The sequence below is a fragment of the Xyrauchen texanus genome, chromosome 46 (assembly GCF_025860055.1).
Source record: "Xyrauchen texanus isolate HMW12.3.18 chromosome 46, RBS_HiC_50CHRs, whole genome shotgun sequence".
NCBI lineage: Eukaryota > Metazoa > Chordata > Actinopteri > Cypriniformes > Catostomidae > Xyrauchen > Xyrauchen texanus.
The window spans coordinates 19,819,683-19,835,331 of record NC_068321.1 but is presented as its reverse complement, the minus strand read 5'-3'; the positions used below and the strand labels follow the sequence as shown (position 1 = coordinate 19,835,331).

Below are 15,649 nucleotides of genomic sequence, written 5' to 3'. Positions count from 1 at the left end.
CCTACCGCACACAAAATCTGTTCCTTCAACGCTCTCATTCCATCATCCCCCCTGCACCATGCTCTGCCATTACCAAACAGCCTCTCTGTTAATGTCCTGCAAGAAATCTAAAGCTATCATCTAATTCAAACTGACAGATGATAAAAATACGGATTCATTATAACTCCAGTATGGGAGCACCAGGAGGCAGAGCCAGGGATGAAGGAATAATAGGACCTCAGGTAGATATGTATCTGTCATTAGGCCAGCAGAATTGTCTAGTGTGGCATCCCCTTCAACATTCCCTAATAAGGATTAATTTCCTGCGGCGGTTACACCTGTGGTTAATGGGAGAGAGCCGACCGCAAGGTGTGCACCAATCAGCTCACTTTCTCTATGACCCTAAGCTCCCCATGGTTCAACAGATAAGGTCATCAGTCTTTTAGACGGGCTTGCTTCTTTTATGGCAAATGGGCTGTCAGAGAGGGAAATATTAATAAAGTGCTGTGATTTAAAAAGCATTTGAAGCGAATGTGGCTTTTGTGAGAATTTAAAGAGCCCCATCCAGTCTAGGTAAATATTGAAGAAGCCAGTCATCTTTTGTCTTTGGTTGTCATTAGTGGTTATTTGAGAGGTAGTAGTGATGGATCGTTCATGAACGATTCATTCATTTTGAACGAATAGTTTATGTGACTCAGAAGAACGAGTTATCTCAGAGAGGGGTTTGTTAATTTTGTGTTGGCCGCACATGCGCATTACGAAACATCCGTTTGTTTGTTATGTGAAAACCGCATAGGCGCTGTACGGGAAACAGAAATGATTAGTTCACCTTTCATCTCTTTTTGTCCGAGTCATTCGATTTTTTGTCACGTGACAGCCGTATACGCAGCAATTTGGACAAGAAGATTACAGAGGTGAACTAATCTTTCTGTTTCTCATAATTTGTCCTTAGCTGCATTATCAATTTTTTTACTCATTGCGACTATAATCAAATTTTGCGCAAGTAGACGTGTTGGGGGAGATTTGACTATTGAAAATGTAACATTTAAATTTATTTCTGCTCGATTGAAAGTAACAAAATGACTTGAATAATGATTTGTTCATTTTGCGAGACTCAAAGATCCAAGTCTGTAAAATTATCCGGTCGTCCCATCTCTAAGACGTAGGTTGGCATAACTTACCTAATTAGGATGTTCCTGGGTAAACATTCTTACTGGAACAACATTCTAGATTTTAGGATTAGGTTTAGGCTTAAAGATAGGGTTAGGGCTAGGCTTTAAGTCTACATTAAATGAAAATTCTTAATACACATTCTTGGTCTGATTGTGCACAACATCTCAGTGTACGTTATTGTAAAGAAAACAATGTTTGTCTTTTGAAACGTTCATCAAAATGGAATATATTGTTCTGCCTTCAAACAACTTCTCTTTAACACCAAGCCATCTTATATTTCAACCTCTTCCATCCAATCACCTGGCTCCATTCTGGTATGTAACACCGACTTTTTCGCGATCAAATCAATTACCAAGGGATAAAATAAATGTAAAAAAATTCCCAACCTACATTTTTTTTCCTGTTGAATATCTAGTTTCACTTGGAAATATGTAACATTAGGAATTAAAATCTGTTATGAATGTCATTTCATGTTGAATTTAAGGGCTTGAATAACATTATTATCAGCCATTTATTGGGATATGATTTGTTTTGGGACTAAGGATCATAGGGTTTGGCCACAACCACACTAAATATTTTCATTTGATTTTGCAACATTTACATCTCTCAATCACACTATAATGACTTTTTCCTCCACCAAAAACATTTCTGAAACTCTCCCCATTACCCCATACTTTGTAGAATGGTGAAGTTAGGAAACTGAAAATGGAGTTTACAAACGCAAATGGATTAGTGTGGATGTGGCCTTTGACCTATGATCCTTTACCAGGAATATTAGTATATTTATCCAGGAAAGGTCTGACTTGACTAAAGGTCTGACTTGTCTAAAAATACATTGCACATGTAAAAAAGTAACATTGAAAATAGGTTGATTTTACTCAGGTACACTTTGAAAGACACCATTAACCTCTGTTCCCAAGAAGTTACCTACTGTGAAGACTTTTACAGAGCACAGAAGTAAAAACCATTTATAGCTATCCTGACTTACCATGCGTTAATAACAACACTGTATTTATCTTTATAAGCAATCATTCTTGCATGCTCAGAACTGTAATTTACTGTAAATTAATCTTCTGCTATGGTGCTAATGGAATCTGCTATTTACCCTGTAACAACACAAGCTTGTTTTCCAAGACTTTTCTTTGTTCACCTCTGCATTAGATGTTTAACGGGCAATCGTGATTTAGAATTCTATAAAGGGAAACTGCCACTGGAGGTGAGAGAGCTCTATCTAAGTTTGTAAGGCTTTTTGTGCATGGGGCAATAAAGCGGTGGAAATAAGGGCATTGCTTTTAGTATAATGGTTTTCTGTTGGAGTTCATTGCAGTAAATACATTTTTAAAAATGCCCTCAAGAGCGTCGTTTAGGTCCAGACACTTTAACAATTTTGGACCAAAATACTTCCTTGGACTTTCTTGTTGTTAAGTGTGTAGGCCATGCCCACACATTTCAAACTTGTTTCATGTGAAGTCAATGGAAACAAATGGGAAAAACATTTCCCAGTATATCACTTACGTCAATTTGGTAAAAACATCAGAGCAATGCAGGTTTAACAGAGTTTTGCACCTGTTTGGCTGAGGTCAACACTTTACAGGATGTTACTTGACAGTTTTGACTAAATGGCTGGAGATAAATGTCCCACTCTATCGGTTTTGGCTCTAGGGCTTCCTTCTAGGCTAACAAAGTGAAACTCTATCTTACTAAAATGAGATGGAGAGCAACTTGGGTAAGAATTTCTTGGTAGTTTTAGTGCTTCTTGATGACTGTGAATGTTATTATATGCAGATACAAATGACTGCATGGTAAAATTACAATCGGGCTCCTGCTGAGCAACTGAGCTAGTGTACTTTTTTACCAAAAGTATACTCAGGACTGGCCTGTGGGTTTGTAGAGCCTTAGCCGAGATCATGAAAATGGGCCCCAATGGTGTAAAATAGTAATAACATAAAATCATCCACAGAACAACTGCAACATGATAAGAGAAAACTCTGTATATAATAATAATGATTCTGTTCATAACTGGGACTAAATGTTTACAAATTGTAGATTTTGTTTAAACATAGGTTTGCAGTTAGTGAAAATCAGATACAAAAATTAGAAAACTATATTATTATAACTTTTAAAAGCTAAATTAAATATCAAAAACTGTGAAAATATACATGTTACTTACACACAAAGACAGGGCCCTTGGCAACCGTCTTGATTAGTGCTACCCATCCTTGGAAAACTGGATCCCTGTAGCCTTGAGGGTTTACTATAATATATATATATATATATATATATATATATATATATATATATATATCTTGATGTTTATTTCATTCATTACATACTTTTGCAGTTTATTTCCCTCTCTAACCGTGCTGCGATTCAGCAATACAGACAACTACCGTAAATACTCCTGAAAATTGACACCTCACTAATCATACACATTTAGGCTATTGATGAATGTATTTTTTTATGATAAAATCATAACACGGGCTGCAATAGATGGCTTGCACATCTATTGCAACACACAGCCATGTGTTGAGTAGCGCTGGTCAAATCATCTATAGGATGTAGCCGATCTAGTGCATTCACTATACAGTATATTTAAGAGCAAAAATGCTTAGAAGACATTTTAAAAGAAGTCATTTTAAATGCAATAAATTGAGATAAAATAACAAGCAAAATGAGTTTACGAAAAGCGAGTCCATGCGGAACTTCACTTTGAAAGTCCCTGTACCAAAATGACAGCAGCAAATGGTCTGTAAATCTCTATAGCTCTTTTCCTCTAATCTTGCCAGAAGACATAAGAGAGAAGATCGTCTTTTTTTAATGCTATTGGAAAGAAAGGTGCTCTGTCAAAACAGATAAGGCTGTTCCTTTCTCTTTGCCAAGGTTTCTCAAAGACAGACAATAAAATAATCCTCTATCATACAAAGGACTGAAAAGATGAATGAAAAAAATATATATCCTTAAGCTCTTGAATGATCCATTCCAATATTGTTCAGATAGATGGTATGATAAAGCTGAGGAAAAAAATAGATGCAATGATGTATCACAATTATTTCTCAAACGATTGTGGATCAATAGACAAAATATGAATAGTCAAAATTGTAAATACAGATACAGTTTTATAAATTAAAGCTAGAGATAAGTGCCATGAGGTATACAATGCTGTAAAAACAGCAAACCTGGGTAAGAAATTAATGAAAGCCCATGGAAAACATTTTACCAAAAGTGATAAAAATGTAGGGGTATTTGCATTAAATTGATTTGTAACATCTAAAGAACAGTATTTCCTTTTAATTTACTGTAGGTGTAGTTAATACGTACAATCACATATTATCACATACGTTGATGCTAATTTAATTTAATAGATAAAAGTATAATTACTCAGATTGAGAATCTGTTTAATTTTACATAGAAAATGTCAGAAATATACCCTCATAAAGGTATAAACTCCATTGAAAACCAGATCTGGGGCAAATATTGTATATTATAATATAATAAGTTAATTCCTTTCTATGTGCATACAAACTGAGTTTATGACCCATTAAGAATCTTTTTTTTTTTTTTTCATCGGATTGTGGCTCCCTGAGTCAAAAACACCTACAAATTCCCACCTAAGTCCACATGCATTCTCAAACTTACAGAATACATCTTTGTGTACATTTATATTCAAATACTCAAATGTTCTGTGAAATTATGTGATGTCCTACAATGAGTAATTGAGGTAAAATGAGTTCACTGTTAAAATGCCACAAGGTCCAGGGTTCAAGTCCGGAGAGAGATGATTGCAGGGTAGAGACTTGGGTAATTGACAACTATTGAGCGAAGGGTTCACTGAGTTTAGCCAACATAGTACAACATTCCAGCCAGCCTGTTATAATAAAACTACTGTACATGTCAAACATGTAGCTAATATAGCCATCTTGTTTTTTATATAACACTAATGACCTGCCAACTGGTCAAGTGGTTTCATTATAGTGATAGCTTATCCCAGGACAAAATGTAGTCTGTGACTGAGGCTAACATTCTGACTAACATCTCCTTTTGTGTTCTACAGAAGGACATTTTTAATTGTCATCACAGAATTGTAATTTTGGGGTGAACTATCCCATAATATTGTGATAGTGTGTCCATTTAGATGTGGCATTACAATATTTTGTTGGTTTCAACCCCTTAATCTTGTTAGCGAGGAATGCTAGTGACAAACTACCTGTGATACAGCAACTGACCCAAAAATTCGCTCTCCTTTTCTGCATAGCGCGGTGCCGTTTTGTGGTCCGTTCTGCATAACGCAGCAGCTCATTTTAGCTTATCGCGTCCCATTTGGCCCTTTTCGCGGCCGACCAACTGGCCCGCTCGGTTCTCCCGATGGCCAGTCCACCCCTGATTGGCCCCAAAGTGCGGGAAAATGCCCGGTATGCCAGATTACCAGTCCAGCCCTGTTTTAAAGTCAATCTTGACTCCTGACAAAAAAACATGAATTAATAATGTCTCATGCCCATGTTAACATAAAGCCACATTTTTATGTTGAAATCTCGGTTCCGCCTCATTTCATCTCCTTGTAAAATTTATAAAATAAATAAAAAATAGGCATGTGCCATTAATCTTTAAACGTGCTATCTTTCATTCTCGAAAGCCATGCTGTAAACACACAAACAAAACATAAGGTGTTATGACATTAATGATACATGCAGTTCATAATGCAAAACTCAGTGAATATTTGAATAGGTTTACAATATTTGAAAAAAGAGTGTGTTTAAGTACTTATCCTCGTGAGACATGAGCGTGTCTGTTGTGTGCATTTACCATCCCCCTTTCTTTCTTTTTTCTAACTAGTAGACTCTCAGAAACATGCAAAAAATAAATAATTAAATGTTTTAGGCCAAATAGTTTTCCTAAACATTATATCCATATATGTGGACAGAAGGACTAAGTTGTGAAATATTAAATAATACCATGCTATAGAAAGTAATTATTTATTTTAAATTATAAAATTGTTCATTATGTATTAAGGAGTGTTAATTATTCTTGTTTTTGGAAGTTACAGCCATTACATAAGATATTTTCTTATTTTCATCCTAACTATTTTTAAAGTCTCTGAAAGCTAGAACATTTTGCTTTCAGAGACTTTAAAAATAGTTAGGATGAAAATAAGGTGTATTTCAAACAGAGACCAGTGCAGGCAGACGGCACACTGTGCATTATTACGAAACTGAAATCAATGGATGCACCCAAAGCTAGTCATTCTCTAAATAGTAAGCAAGGGAGCAACCTATAGCAGTCCTATAGAGCCTAGTGCATTCACTTCTAACATCTGACCAAATGTTTCAGTATCAGGCTGCAGATGACGTTTGGACCATTTAGCAAGTTTGGCAGACATGGGACAATGGTAATCAGTACATAGATTTTGAATTTTTCATGCAACATTTTTTTTTAACATGGTTGGCAGTGATGATGCTGATGATGCTGGTCATTACCTTTAATTGGAATTAGTTATGCTAATTTCTTATGCATCCATTGATTTCAGTTTCGTAATAATGCACAGAAAATAATAGATATAATTTTCACCCCAACTTGGAATGCCCAATCCCCAATGTGCTATAAGTCCTTGAGCTGGCGTAGTGACTCGCCTCAATCTGGGTGGTGGAGGACAAATCTCAGTTGTCTCCCTGTTTGAGACGTCAATCCTCGCATCTTATCACGTGGCTTGTTGAGCGCGTTACCGCGGAGATGAAGCACGTGTGGAGGCCCACGGTATTCTCTGCGGCATCCACGCACAACTCACCACATGCCCCACCGAGAGTGAGAACCACACATTATAGCAACCATGAGGAAGTTACCCCATGTGAATTTGGTTGCTTAGGAGACCTGGCTGGAGTCACTCAGCACGCCCTGGACTCAAACTCACGACTCCAGGGGTAGTAGTCAGTGTCAGTACTCGCTGAGCTATCCAGGCCCTCAGTAAATAATGGATATTTTAAGGAAAAATGAGCATATAGTCCACGTACGTGTTCATTGTGTTTAACAGCGTGCCATTTCATGATAATATGGGATGCAACTAGAGACTACTCTTTTGACTCAAAACAGGTTTTACTATAAAATCTTCATGAGGTTTCTTACCAGATGTAGTTTTGTTGCCATTTCCCCAAAGACAAACTCAGCTGAGATCAGCACCATGTTATTTTTTCACATGACTAAAAAAGTAACGGCAAAAGTTTAACCCTTTAATGACTGCCCAGAGTCTCCAGAACTGAGATTAGTTAGTTAAAATGAAATTGAATTATGCATAGCCAATAGAGAAGCCAAAACCTAATGACGGTGTCTCAGGAGGATATACATCTTTTTTTCACTTAATATTATTTAAATAACTGTTAGCCTATATGGTGTCCTGGGTGGGAGGAGTGGATCTTTTAGGAGGGATTTAAAGCTGAAATGTGTAATTTCTAACGGAATGAACGGAATTGCAAAAATATTTCAGAATTCAGATTCAAGAAACTGCCCCCATTTGAATTGGTTGTACTAACCATTAGTCCCACCCCCAAACTCGCACCACTGTATTTGTATTTTATTTAAAAAAAAATCAAATAATATTTAAAAAATAATCCTGTTATAATTAAAATGTCATTACAATATGAACAATCTATGTTAAGGGTTGATGATCTCCTTTAGCTGTGTTGGAACTTGGAACTTTTTGTTTGTCAAAGTGTCTTGGAATATTTTGGTCGCCAAATCCTTAACCACTATTTCAATACAACACAACAGAGACTTAATCTAATCAAATGAAACATTCCATGGTCTATCAATCTAACAAGATTGGCTGGAAAGTCATCATCCAGGGGTACTGATACCTAATTTAATTCACGATCTCTGTTCTCCATGTACAAAATGACAAATTTAGATGCTTTACAAGCCATCCATGTGCTTCTCCTTTGCCACCAGGCACTGTTTGATTGTGTATCAGCTTCATGGCGCAGCGGATATTGGCTTTGTTCGCCTACAGCTCTGTCGTTTTTCATCTGTGTCCCTCCATTTTTTTTATATACTGTAATATGAGTTCACTCAAATGCGAACAATTAGGGTGTTAAATGTGTTTTGGTGTTACGTAGAAAGGTACTTAAAACATTTTGAGATGTAGAAGAGAGGAGAGATAGTACAGTATGTACTGCATGTCACATACATATTTAAGAACACCATTCTTTATTTCTTTCAAAACATTTCTATATCAGGAAGGACTTTGAAAAGTGAATTTGCTGTCATGGAAAAAGGTCAGTCAGTAGATCAAAGTCAGACTATGATCAATACAGGATTCATAAAACTAAAAGAAAATAATATGTGTTTCTTGGCAAAAAAAAGTAGAGAGAACAGGAAAATCTAACAAAAACACTCTAAAAACTCAAAGGAAAAATACAGTTATAAAATATTATAAGATTCCCCTATTCATAGTTAAAATTTAGAGTATTAAACATTAAAGTTTATTGAATAGAGTCCAGTATAGAATCAGTTTGATGGGTTCTAAGATAAATTTGGTGTGTTTACACCCAAGAAGATTGGCTAAATGTGTGATCAACATACACATATTTTTCTCGTGAAAGAGTTTCTGATATATTTTAACCTACGTGGTTTTTCGTAATACCTCAAAATTTGCAATGAATGTGTGTTATTTTGTATTTTGTGCATGTATAATGTATATAACTTCCAGCATAACTTATAATGTCTTATAAACACATAAAATTACCTAATGGATGTTTATAAGAAGACATTGCTTTTGTCACTTTACTTAAAGCATACCTATTATAAATACAGTATTTAAAAAATATATAATACATTATCATTTCTGCTGATAAAATTGGATGTTGCTTGTGTAAGATTTATAATGTATTATAATTGTGGTTACAATTATTTATGAGAAGTTATAACATATTTTAAGGTGTATTATGAGACATTGCTAGTGCATTATAAAGCCTTTACAATGCATTATAAATATGTGCTTCAAAGAAAGTGTTACCTTAAGTTGTAATACACAGTATATTATAAAATGTGAAACTTTTGAAACTACCTACCTTCATTAAATATGAAAATAAAAATAGACATTGGTAACAGTTGAAAGCGCTGAGAAATGTAACAATGTTATAATAAAAATTATGGAAATGAGGGCATGATCGAGCGCCGTCTGGGGAGAGAGAACCCGTAAGGATATACACCTGAGATTAATTGTGAATAATTACCATTTCTATGTTTGCAGTGAAAGTGGGGAAGATAAAAGATGGCCCAGTCCAGGGAGAGAGAGAGAGAGAGAGAGAGAGAATTACAGATCAGAGACTACGTGTCTGTTACCAGTGTTTATATAGACTGTTGTGCTGAAAAGCGTATCTGTCTTATCTTTTTTGCAGCAAAGCAGACTTTTGGTTGAGTGTGAAGCTGTAAAGCGTTTTTCTATTATTTTTGTTAATAAAACTCTGACTCAAGTGGACTGTGAATACCGGCTCCCACTTCCTCCTTTGATCCAGATATGAATCTTTGCTTCAAAAAGATATCAATAAATGTGTTAACTTTGGCAGCCCTAAAACAATAAGACAAAAAAAAAAAAAAATGTACATACTGAAAACTAAAACTAAACCTAAACTAGCAGTCATAGAGTTCAAACTAATTAAAATTAAACTAAATTGAAAAAACAAACTGAAAATAAAAAAATTATCAAAAAAAACCTTATCCTATATAAACCTTATCTGAATTAATTCAATAACCTACAGTATATTTTTATTTACCCTTGCTCCGTTGAAATACAATTAATCTCCTTGATCACTTCTATAGCGATATTCTGCATTTGTTGCTCGCAACTGCCCACAAACAAATGATATTCATTTGATTAAGGGGCAACAATGCAGCACACTATGACCAACTATGCTCCAATGCTTCTCTGGGTTTAAAAGAGACCCATCAGAATCCTATCTATAGAGGCCAATAAAATTAAGCCGATTTAACAAAGCTTGCTTAGTTCAGAATTTCCCAGACTGCAGGAAGCACATGATGACTGAAAACAAAAGGTAACAAAGATTTTTCCTGTGCACTACAGAAAATCCAATTCTCACTCAATTTGGAACTCATAGAACAGATTATAATAAGTACAGATGGATTGGGTAGAAAAGAGAGAGAATAGAAACGTTAAGGGGATACAGTCTGCCAACCTTGGAAAATGTAAAATCCCAAAAACAGATAATTCACAGATTAGTCTGGATCTAGGCCATGTAGAAGAATAGAAACCTCTATGGCCTTGTCTGTCAAAGCTCACCAAAAGGACTAGCAGGAATCCTCTTCCCAGGTGGAGAGAAATCATCTGAAATGGTTTACCAATTGAGTCCAAAGTTATGGATTTTTAGTTTTGTTGACCCTGGTTAAAGCGGATTAAATTGAAATATCTTGGGAAACTATGAGGGTTCATGGTAGGAAGGTTGTGGACAGAGTCCAGAATTAACTTTTTGCTCCATGCACAATAGCTACATTCTGAGTTCACCCTGCCAATCAATTCTATGGGATAATTTACATAAGAATGGATTCATGAAACTATTTACACACAAATTTGTTCTGATCGAGTTTCATGAATAAGGCCCATTACGTGCAAATACCCCCGTGAATTTGATTTACTCACCAAAGTAAATTTTTACTTGTACGGTATTTGAAACTTGTCAAGTGCAAATTTTGAAATGTATCAGACCTCAATTCATAACACAACACAAGCATGCATGTCACAAAGGCCGCTATAGTGGACATCAGGGTGAAATGTTTACTTCAATGTTAGGTTTTCCCTTTCAACTCAACTATTGTAAAAGAAAGTAAGTTAAAGTCAATATATTTATAGCAAATTACCCGAATAATAGAACCGTCATGGTTACTATTGTAACCGCCGTTCCCCAATGGAAGGAACGAGACATTGTGTCGATTGTAGTGACACAAGTGGTCTCTTCTGAGAGCCTCAAGTACCTCTGAACTTGAACTTGAGAAAAGGCCTATGTCAAGTTGGCAGACAGAATTTGCTTGCCCCGCCCCGGACATACAAGGTATAAAGGGAGCGGGCCTGCAAATGCCAGACAGGTTTTCACTGAGGAGCCGAGAATAGGGTTACAGCGGTTTACAGTGGTAAGGATAGTGACGTGGCAAGGGGAACACAACATCTCGTTCCTTCCATCGGGGAACGAAGGTTACAAAAGTAACCATGACATACAAAAGTAACCATGATGTTCCCCTTCTGTCACTCACCCGACGTTGTGTCGATTGTAGTGACACGAGGTGTCCCAAATAAAAACGCCATGCACTACCCCGTGTTACGTGGCTGCCGAGCCAGGTGCAGGCAGGCTGTTGAGTGCTAGAAGCAGCTGGGTCGGCTGCACATAACCCTCCCCAACGCCCCCCAATAAAAGGTGTCATATACCGCTCTTAGGTTCCCCGTACCCATACGGAAACAGGCGACATGACTTGTATGGGAGCCAGCCGGCCAGCCACACCTTTTCTCGCTCTATGTATAGAGTTAAAAAGTGGCTGGGGCTATCTTAACTTTATAGATGCATCAGGGAAGGCGTCTTTTCCTGTTCCTATTCTTCCTGCGGAGACCACGACCTGCCCAAACTGGGGGGAGGTAACTTGTGATTAATACACACAGGGTTTGTCAAGACACCCATGGACATGGTGCGATGGTAGATCCTGCCTGACAAGTGAGGAGTTGCTACAGACACGGAGACCGGGGGGCAGCGAGGACTGTTCCAAGAAGTGGAGAGCAATCGACCGCATCCAGGAACGACACAGCGGCAGAAGGGCATCTTTAAAAAGACGAGTCCTTAAAAGGACGTTCAACGTTCACTTGTGTATGTTGCTCTTTAACCAGAATCAAACTCTTTTAGTGGAAAATAAACTCTTTCAGAATCTGCACAGCGTGTAGAGAGGAGAAAGCTGCTGGATTGCGCCATCAGATCCAACAGCAAGCTCTCTTGCAGAGGTGGGTGAAGCAGTCGTGTGTCACACAGCTCGCTGATCACACAACCTGATCAAAAATCTGTCTGGCCGCTCCCTTTATACCCGTATGTCCGGGGTGGAACATGCAAATTCTGTCTGCCAACTTGACATTGGCCTTTTCTCAAGTTCAAGATCAGAGGTACGCAACGCTCTCAGAAGAGACCCCTTGTGTCACTACAATCGACACAACGTGGAGTGAATGACAGTAGGGGAAATGTGGTTTCATGGCACAAACTTTTGAAGGTAACTCTATCGCCCCCTTGAGTACTATGGTTTTTCCCTGCACCAGTAACGCAAAAATGCATGTTAAGTGTGTTCAACCAGACTACATGTTGGCAAGTCATTGACCATGCATTTATGTCTGAGTTTGCATACTGGACTATATTTCACTCCACTGTGTCTCACTTCACCATCTCTCTATCAATCATACATATGCTTTTGTCAAAAATGTAATCTGTAAGGCACGAGGGACTTTGCAGCTGACCAAAATTTAAACCCAAACCTAATTTACTCTAAAAATATATGGCAGTACAGTAGGTGTACTAAAATGTGATAGTAAAGTAGGTGCACTAAAATGTGATATAGACCTACAAAGAGGGACAGTCGATGTACGTACTAACTGTTAAAATTTAGGCAAGGACAGAAATGACACAAACCACAGCAGATTTTGATGCCACTCACTGTAATAACTAAGCTTTCATGGGCTTTTAAAAGAGCAGCAGTCTTCAGGCTTTAATTGAATCAGTTCTGTCTGGGAAAAGACTCAAGGGGGCAAAGAAGAGCTTGGGAATGTCTGCCATTGTATTAGGGAAGAGGGCTTTTGGCAAGTTTTGCCCATTTGGTACTCACATGTTGCGGGTTTGTTGCAGTTGTGCCCGAGCCGGAAGTACTGTGGATTCTCGATCACTGGGATACGGGTCATGCCAATCACAACTGCATCTGGCCCAGCATCCAGGGTGCATGGGGTCATAATGCCATGGTTAACATGGTGAAGGGGGCTTGCGGAATCTTCCTCGCCGCTGATAACAGCCACTGGTCCTGCAAAGAAGAAGAGAAGGAGAAAAAGTCAGTCAAAAAAGGTTATGTTCACAAAGCAGCAGAATATTGTATTCATTCTAGTTTTTAGGGTTGCCAACTGTCCTGTATGAGCCAATTTTCCCAAATTTAAGTGGCAAAGCACTCAAGAGGGTCCTACTTCTGGTTGGATTCGGCTAAATTTCTCGCATTGAAGCCTAAAAATGCTCAAGGGTGACCCCACCTAGTCGGGTGGTGAAATGTCTTCTATTGAAGCGTTGAAAATGTACAAGTGTCTTGTTTTCGCATGGAAGCGCTAACTGTTTTAGAGTGCTAAATGCTAAATATGATTAGTGCGGTTAACTACTTTAAATTTTTGTTGAGATAAGCATTTGTGCTTTAATTAGCTTGCATCTTTAAGTTTATCTCATTTAAAGCACTGCCGCTATAGCTATACAAATTTTTATGTAAGTCTTTGCCATTGTGTCATGCACATTTTCTGAGCATTCCCTTATGAGTGTTGTGTTTTTAAGACATTTTGTCATATTCCAACTTTAAAAAAAGTGAAACCCTGCTTCCTTTTCCATTCTGTTGCTCTCCGTCTAGCCATTATTGAAATTAAGAACACATTTTAAAGGAATATTCCGGGTTCAATACAAGTTAAGCTATATCAACAACATATGTAGCATTATATTGGTTACCAAAACATTTTTTGGCATTTGATTAAAAAAAGCTAAAATCTGGGTTCCAGTGACTGGCGACCTGTCCAGGGTGTCCCCCGCCTTTCGCCCAATGTTAGCTGGGATAGGCTCCAGCCCCCCGCGACCCTGTACACAGGATAAGCGGTTGACGATGGATGGATGGATGGATGGGTTCCAGTGAGGCACTTACAATGGAATTGAATGGGGCTAATTGGTAAACATTAAAATACTCACTTTTTTAAAAGTATAGCCAGAAGATGTAAACAATATGCATGTTAACATGATTTGAATGTTATAAAATCACTTACTAACCTTTACTGTGTAAAGACATAACCAATTTTACAACTTTGCTGCCATGACAATATAATGTCAACAAACCAAAATCTCAAAACAACTGTAAAAAATTATGATTTAAACAACATTACAGCTTAAATAATGCAAGAGTTTTAACAGAATAATTAATGTAAGTGCTTTTATAAAATTATAAGCTTCATATTTCTATGTTTAAACCCTCCAAAAATTGGCCCCATTCACTTCCATAGTAAGTGGCGCACTGTAACATTTTTCTAAACAAAAAAAAATAAAAGAAATTTTTTGGGGTAATCAGAATTATGCCACAAATGCTGTTGATTGAGCTTAACTTGTATTGAACCTGGAATATTCCTTTAAATAAACACCCCATAAATGTAGAAGTACAGTCAGGTAAACCCGAAACCATTGTATTATTACAGGTGTTATTCTTGGCTTTCACAACCATAGAAAATTAGCTTGACAATTTTTATTAATTCATACAGATAGTATTTAAGCCACTCATTTAAGATGTTGTTTAAAGGATTGAGAAATCATACCTGTTAATGAATTTGATTTTGAGTCCCTAACACTGAATATATGAATGCAGCTTAAGAGAGCAATGACAGATTGGACTGGCATAGTGCAATGCAATGCCAGAAATCTACTTCAATGGATAATAAATGCAGCTCAATAAGTCTGAGAGCAAAAGGTGGTGAAGGCTCATTTGTCAGAATAAATGTTATCTCTCAAATCTCGAATGGCCATTGAGCCCTGCTCTATCATTTCAGCAAACATTAAGCACATTGCCCTGACTCAACCCCAGACTCAACACTGAGCCGCGGTGGCCCCAGGACACCATAAACACTGACACCCCAAGTTTTCCATAGTTCTATCATTGGTTCATTTATCCGCACCAACACAAAAAAACACCCATGTTCAGATTCAGGCCCGCAAGCCTGTGATACATAAGTCAGCTGAACTGTGTATATCGGAACAATAGTGCCAGAAATCCAAGGTAATATATGGAAAGATTGAATAAATGCATGCAGGACAGCTAAGACTGTCAAGGTCTTTGTGTCTGACATTGAGACCGACCTTGGCTCTTTCTTAGGAAAATTCATGAGGCCATTTAGTTCATATGGTCAGACATCTTGACACAAGGCCAAAGAGTGAACTGGACACAGACAGACATACAATGCTTGACTGTGCCTCACTTTCTTTTCTTTTTTTTTTTTTTTTTTTTTTTTTTTAAGGGACTAGTCAAAGTACACAAAGAAGGCAATGTTCAAGCCAAATCTACGTCCTTGAACACAGCCATTTCACTGTTAGCGACACAGAGAAAAAGACCCAACAATATGCATTGTAAGTGTTTTTCATTCACTCAGGAGATTATATATACAGTACTGTGCAAAAGTCTTAGGAACATAAGCTGTTTCACAGAAACATTTGTCTTAAGATGTGTATTTAGATATAGTCAGCTTTAGTGTGTCAAT

The 15,649-nt window shown here is 37.4% G+C and overlaps 1 protein-coding gene across 1 annotated transcript in view; it reads right to left on the bottom strand.

Moving 5' to 3' along the window:
- Positions 1-15,649, bottom strand: part of LOC127638276 (NT-3 growth factor receptor-like) — a 281,479-nt gene that overhangs the window by 55,182 nt on the left and 210,648 nt on the right. The window contains exon 12 of the mRNA XM_052119739.1: positions 13,000-13,188. Coding sequence (XP_051975699.1) covers positions 13,000-13,188 — 189 coding nt within the window. The remainder of the gene's footprint in view (positions 1-12,999; positions 13,189-15,649) is intronic.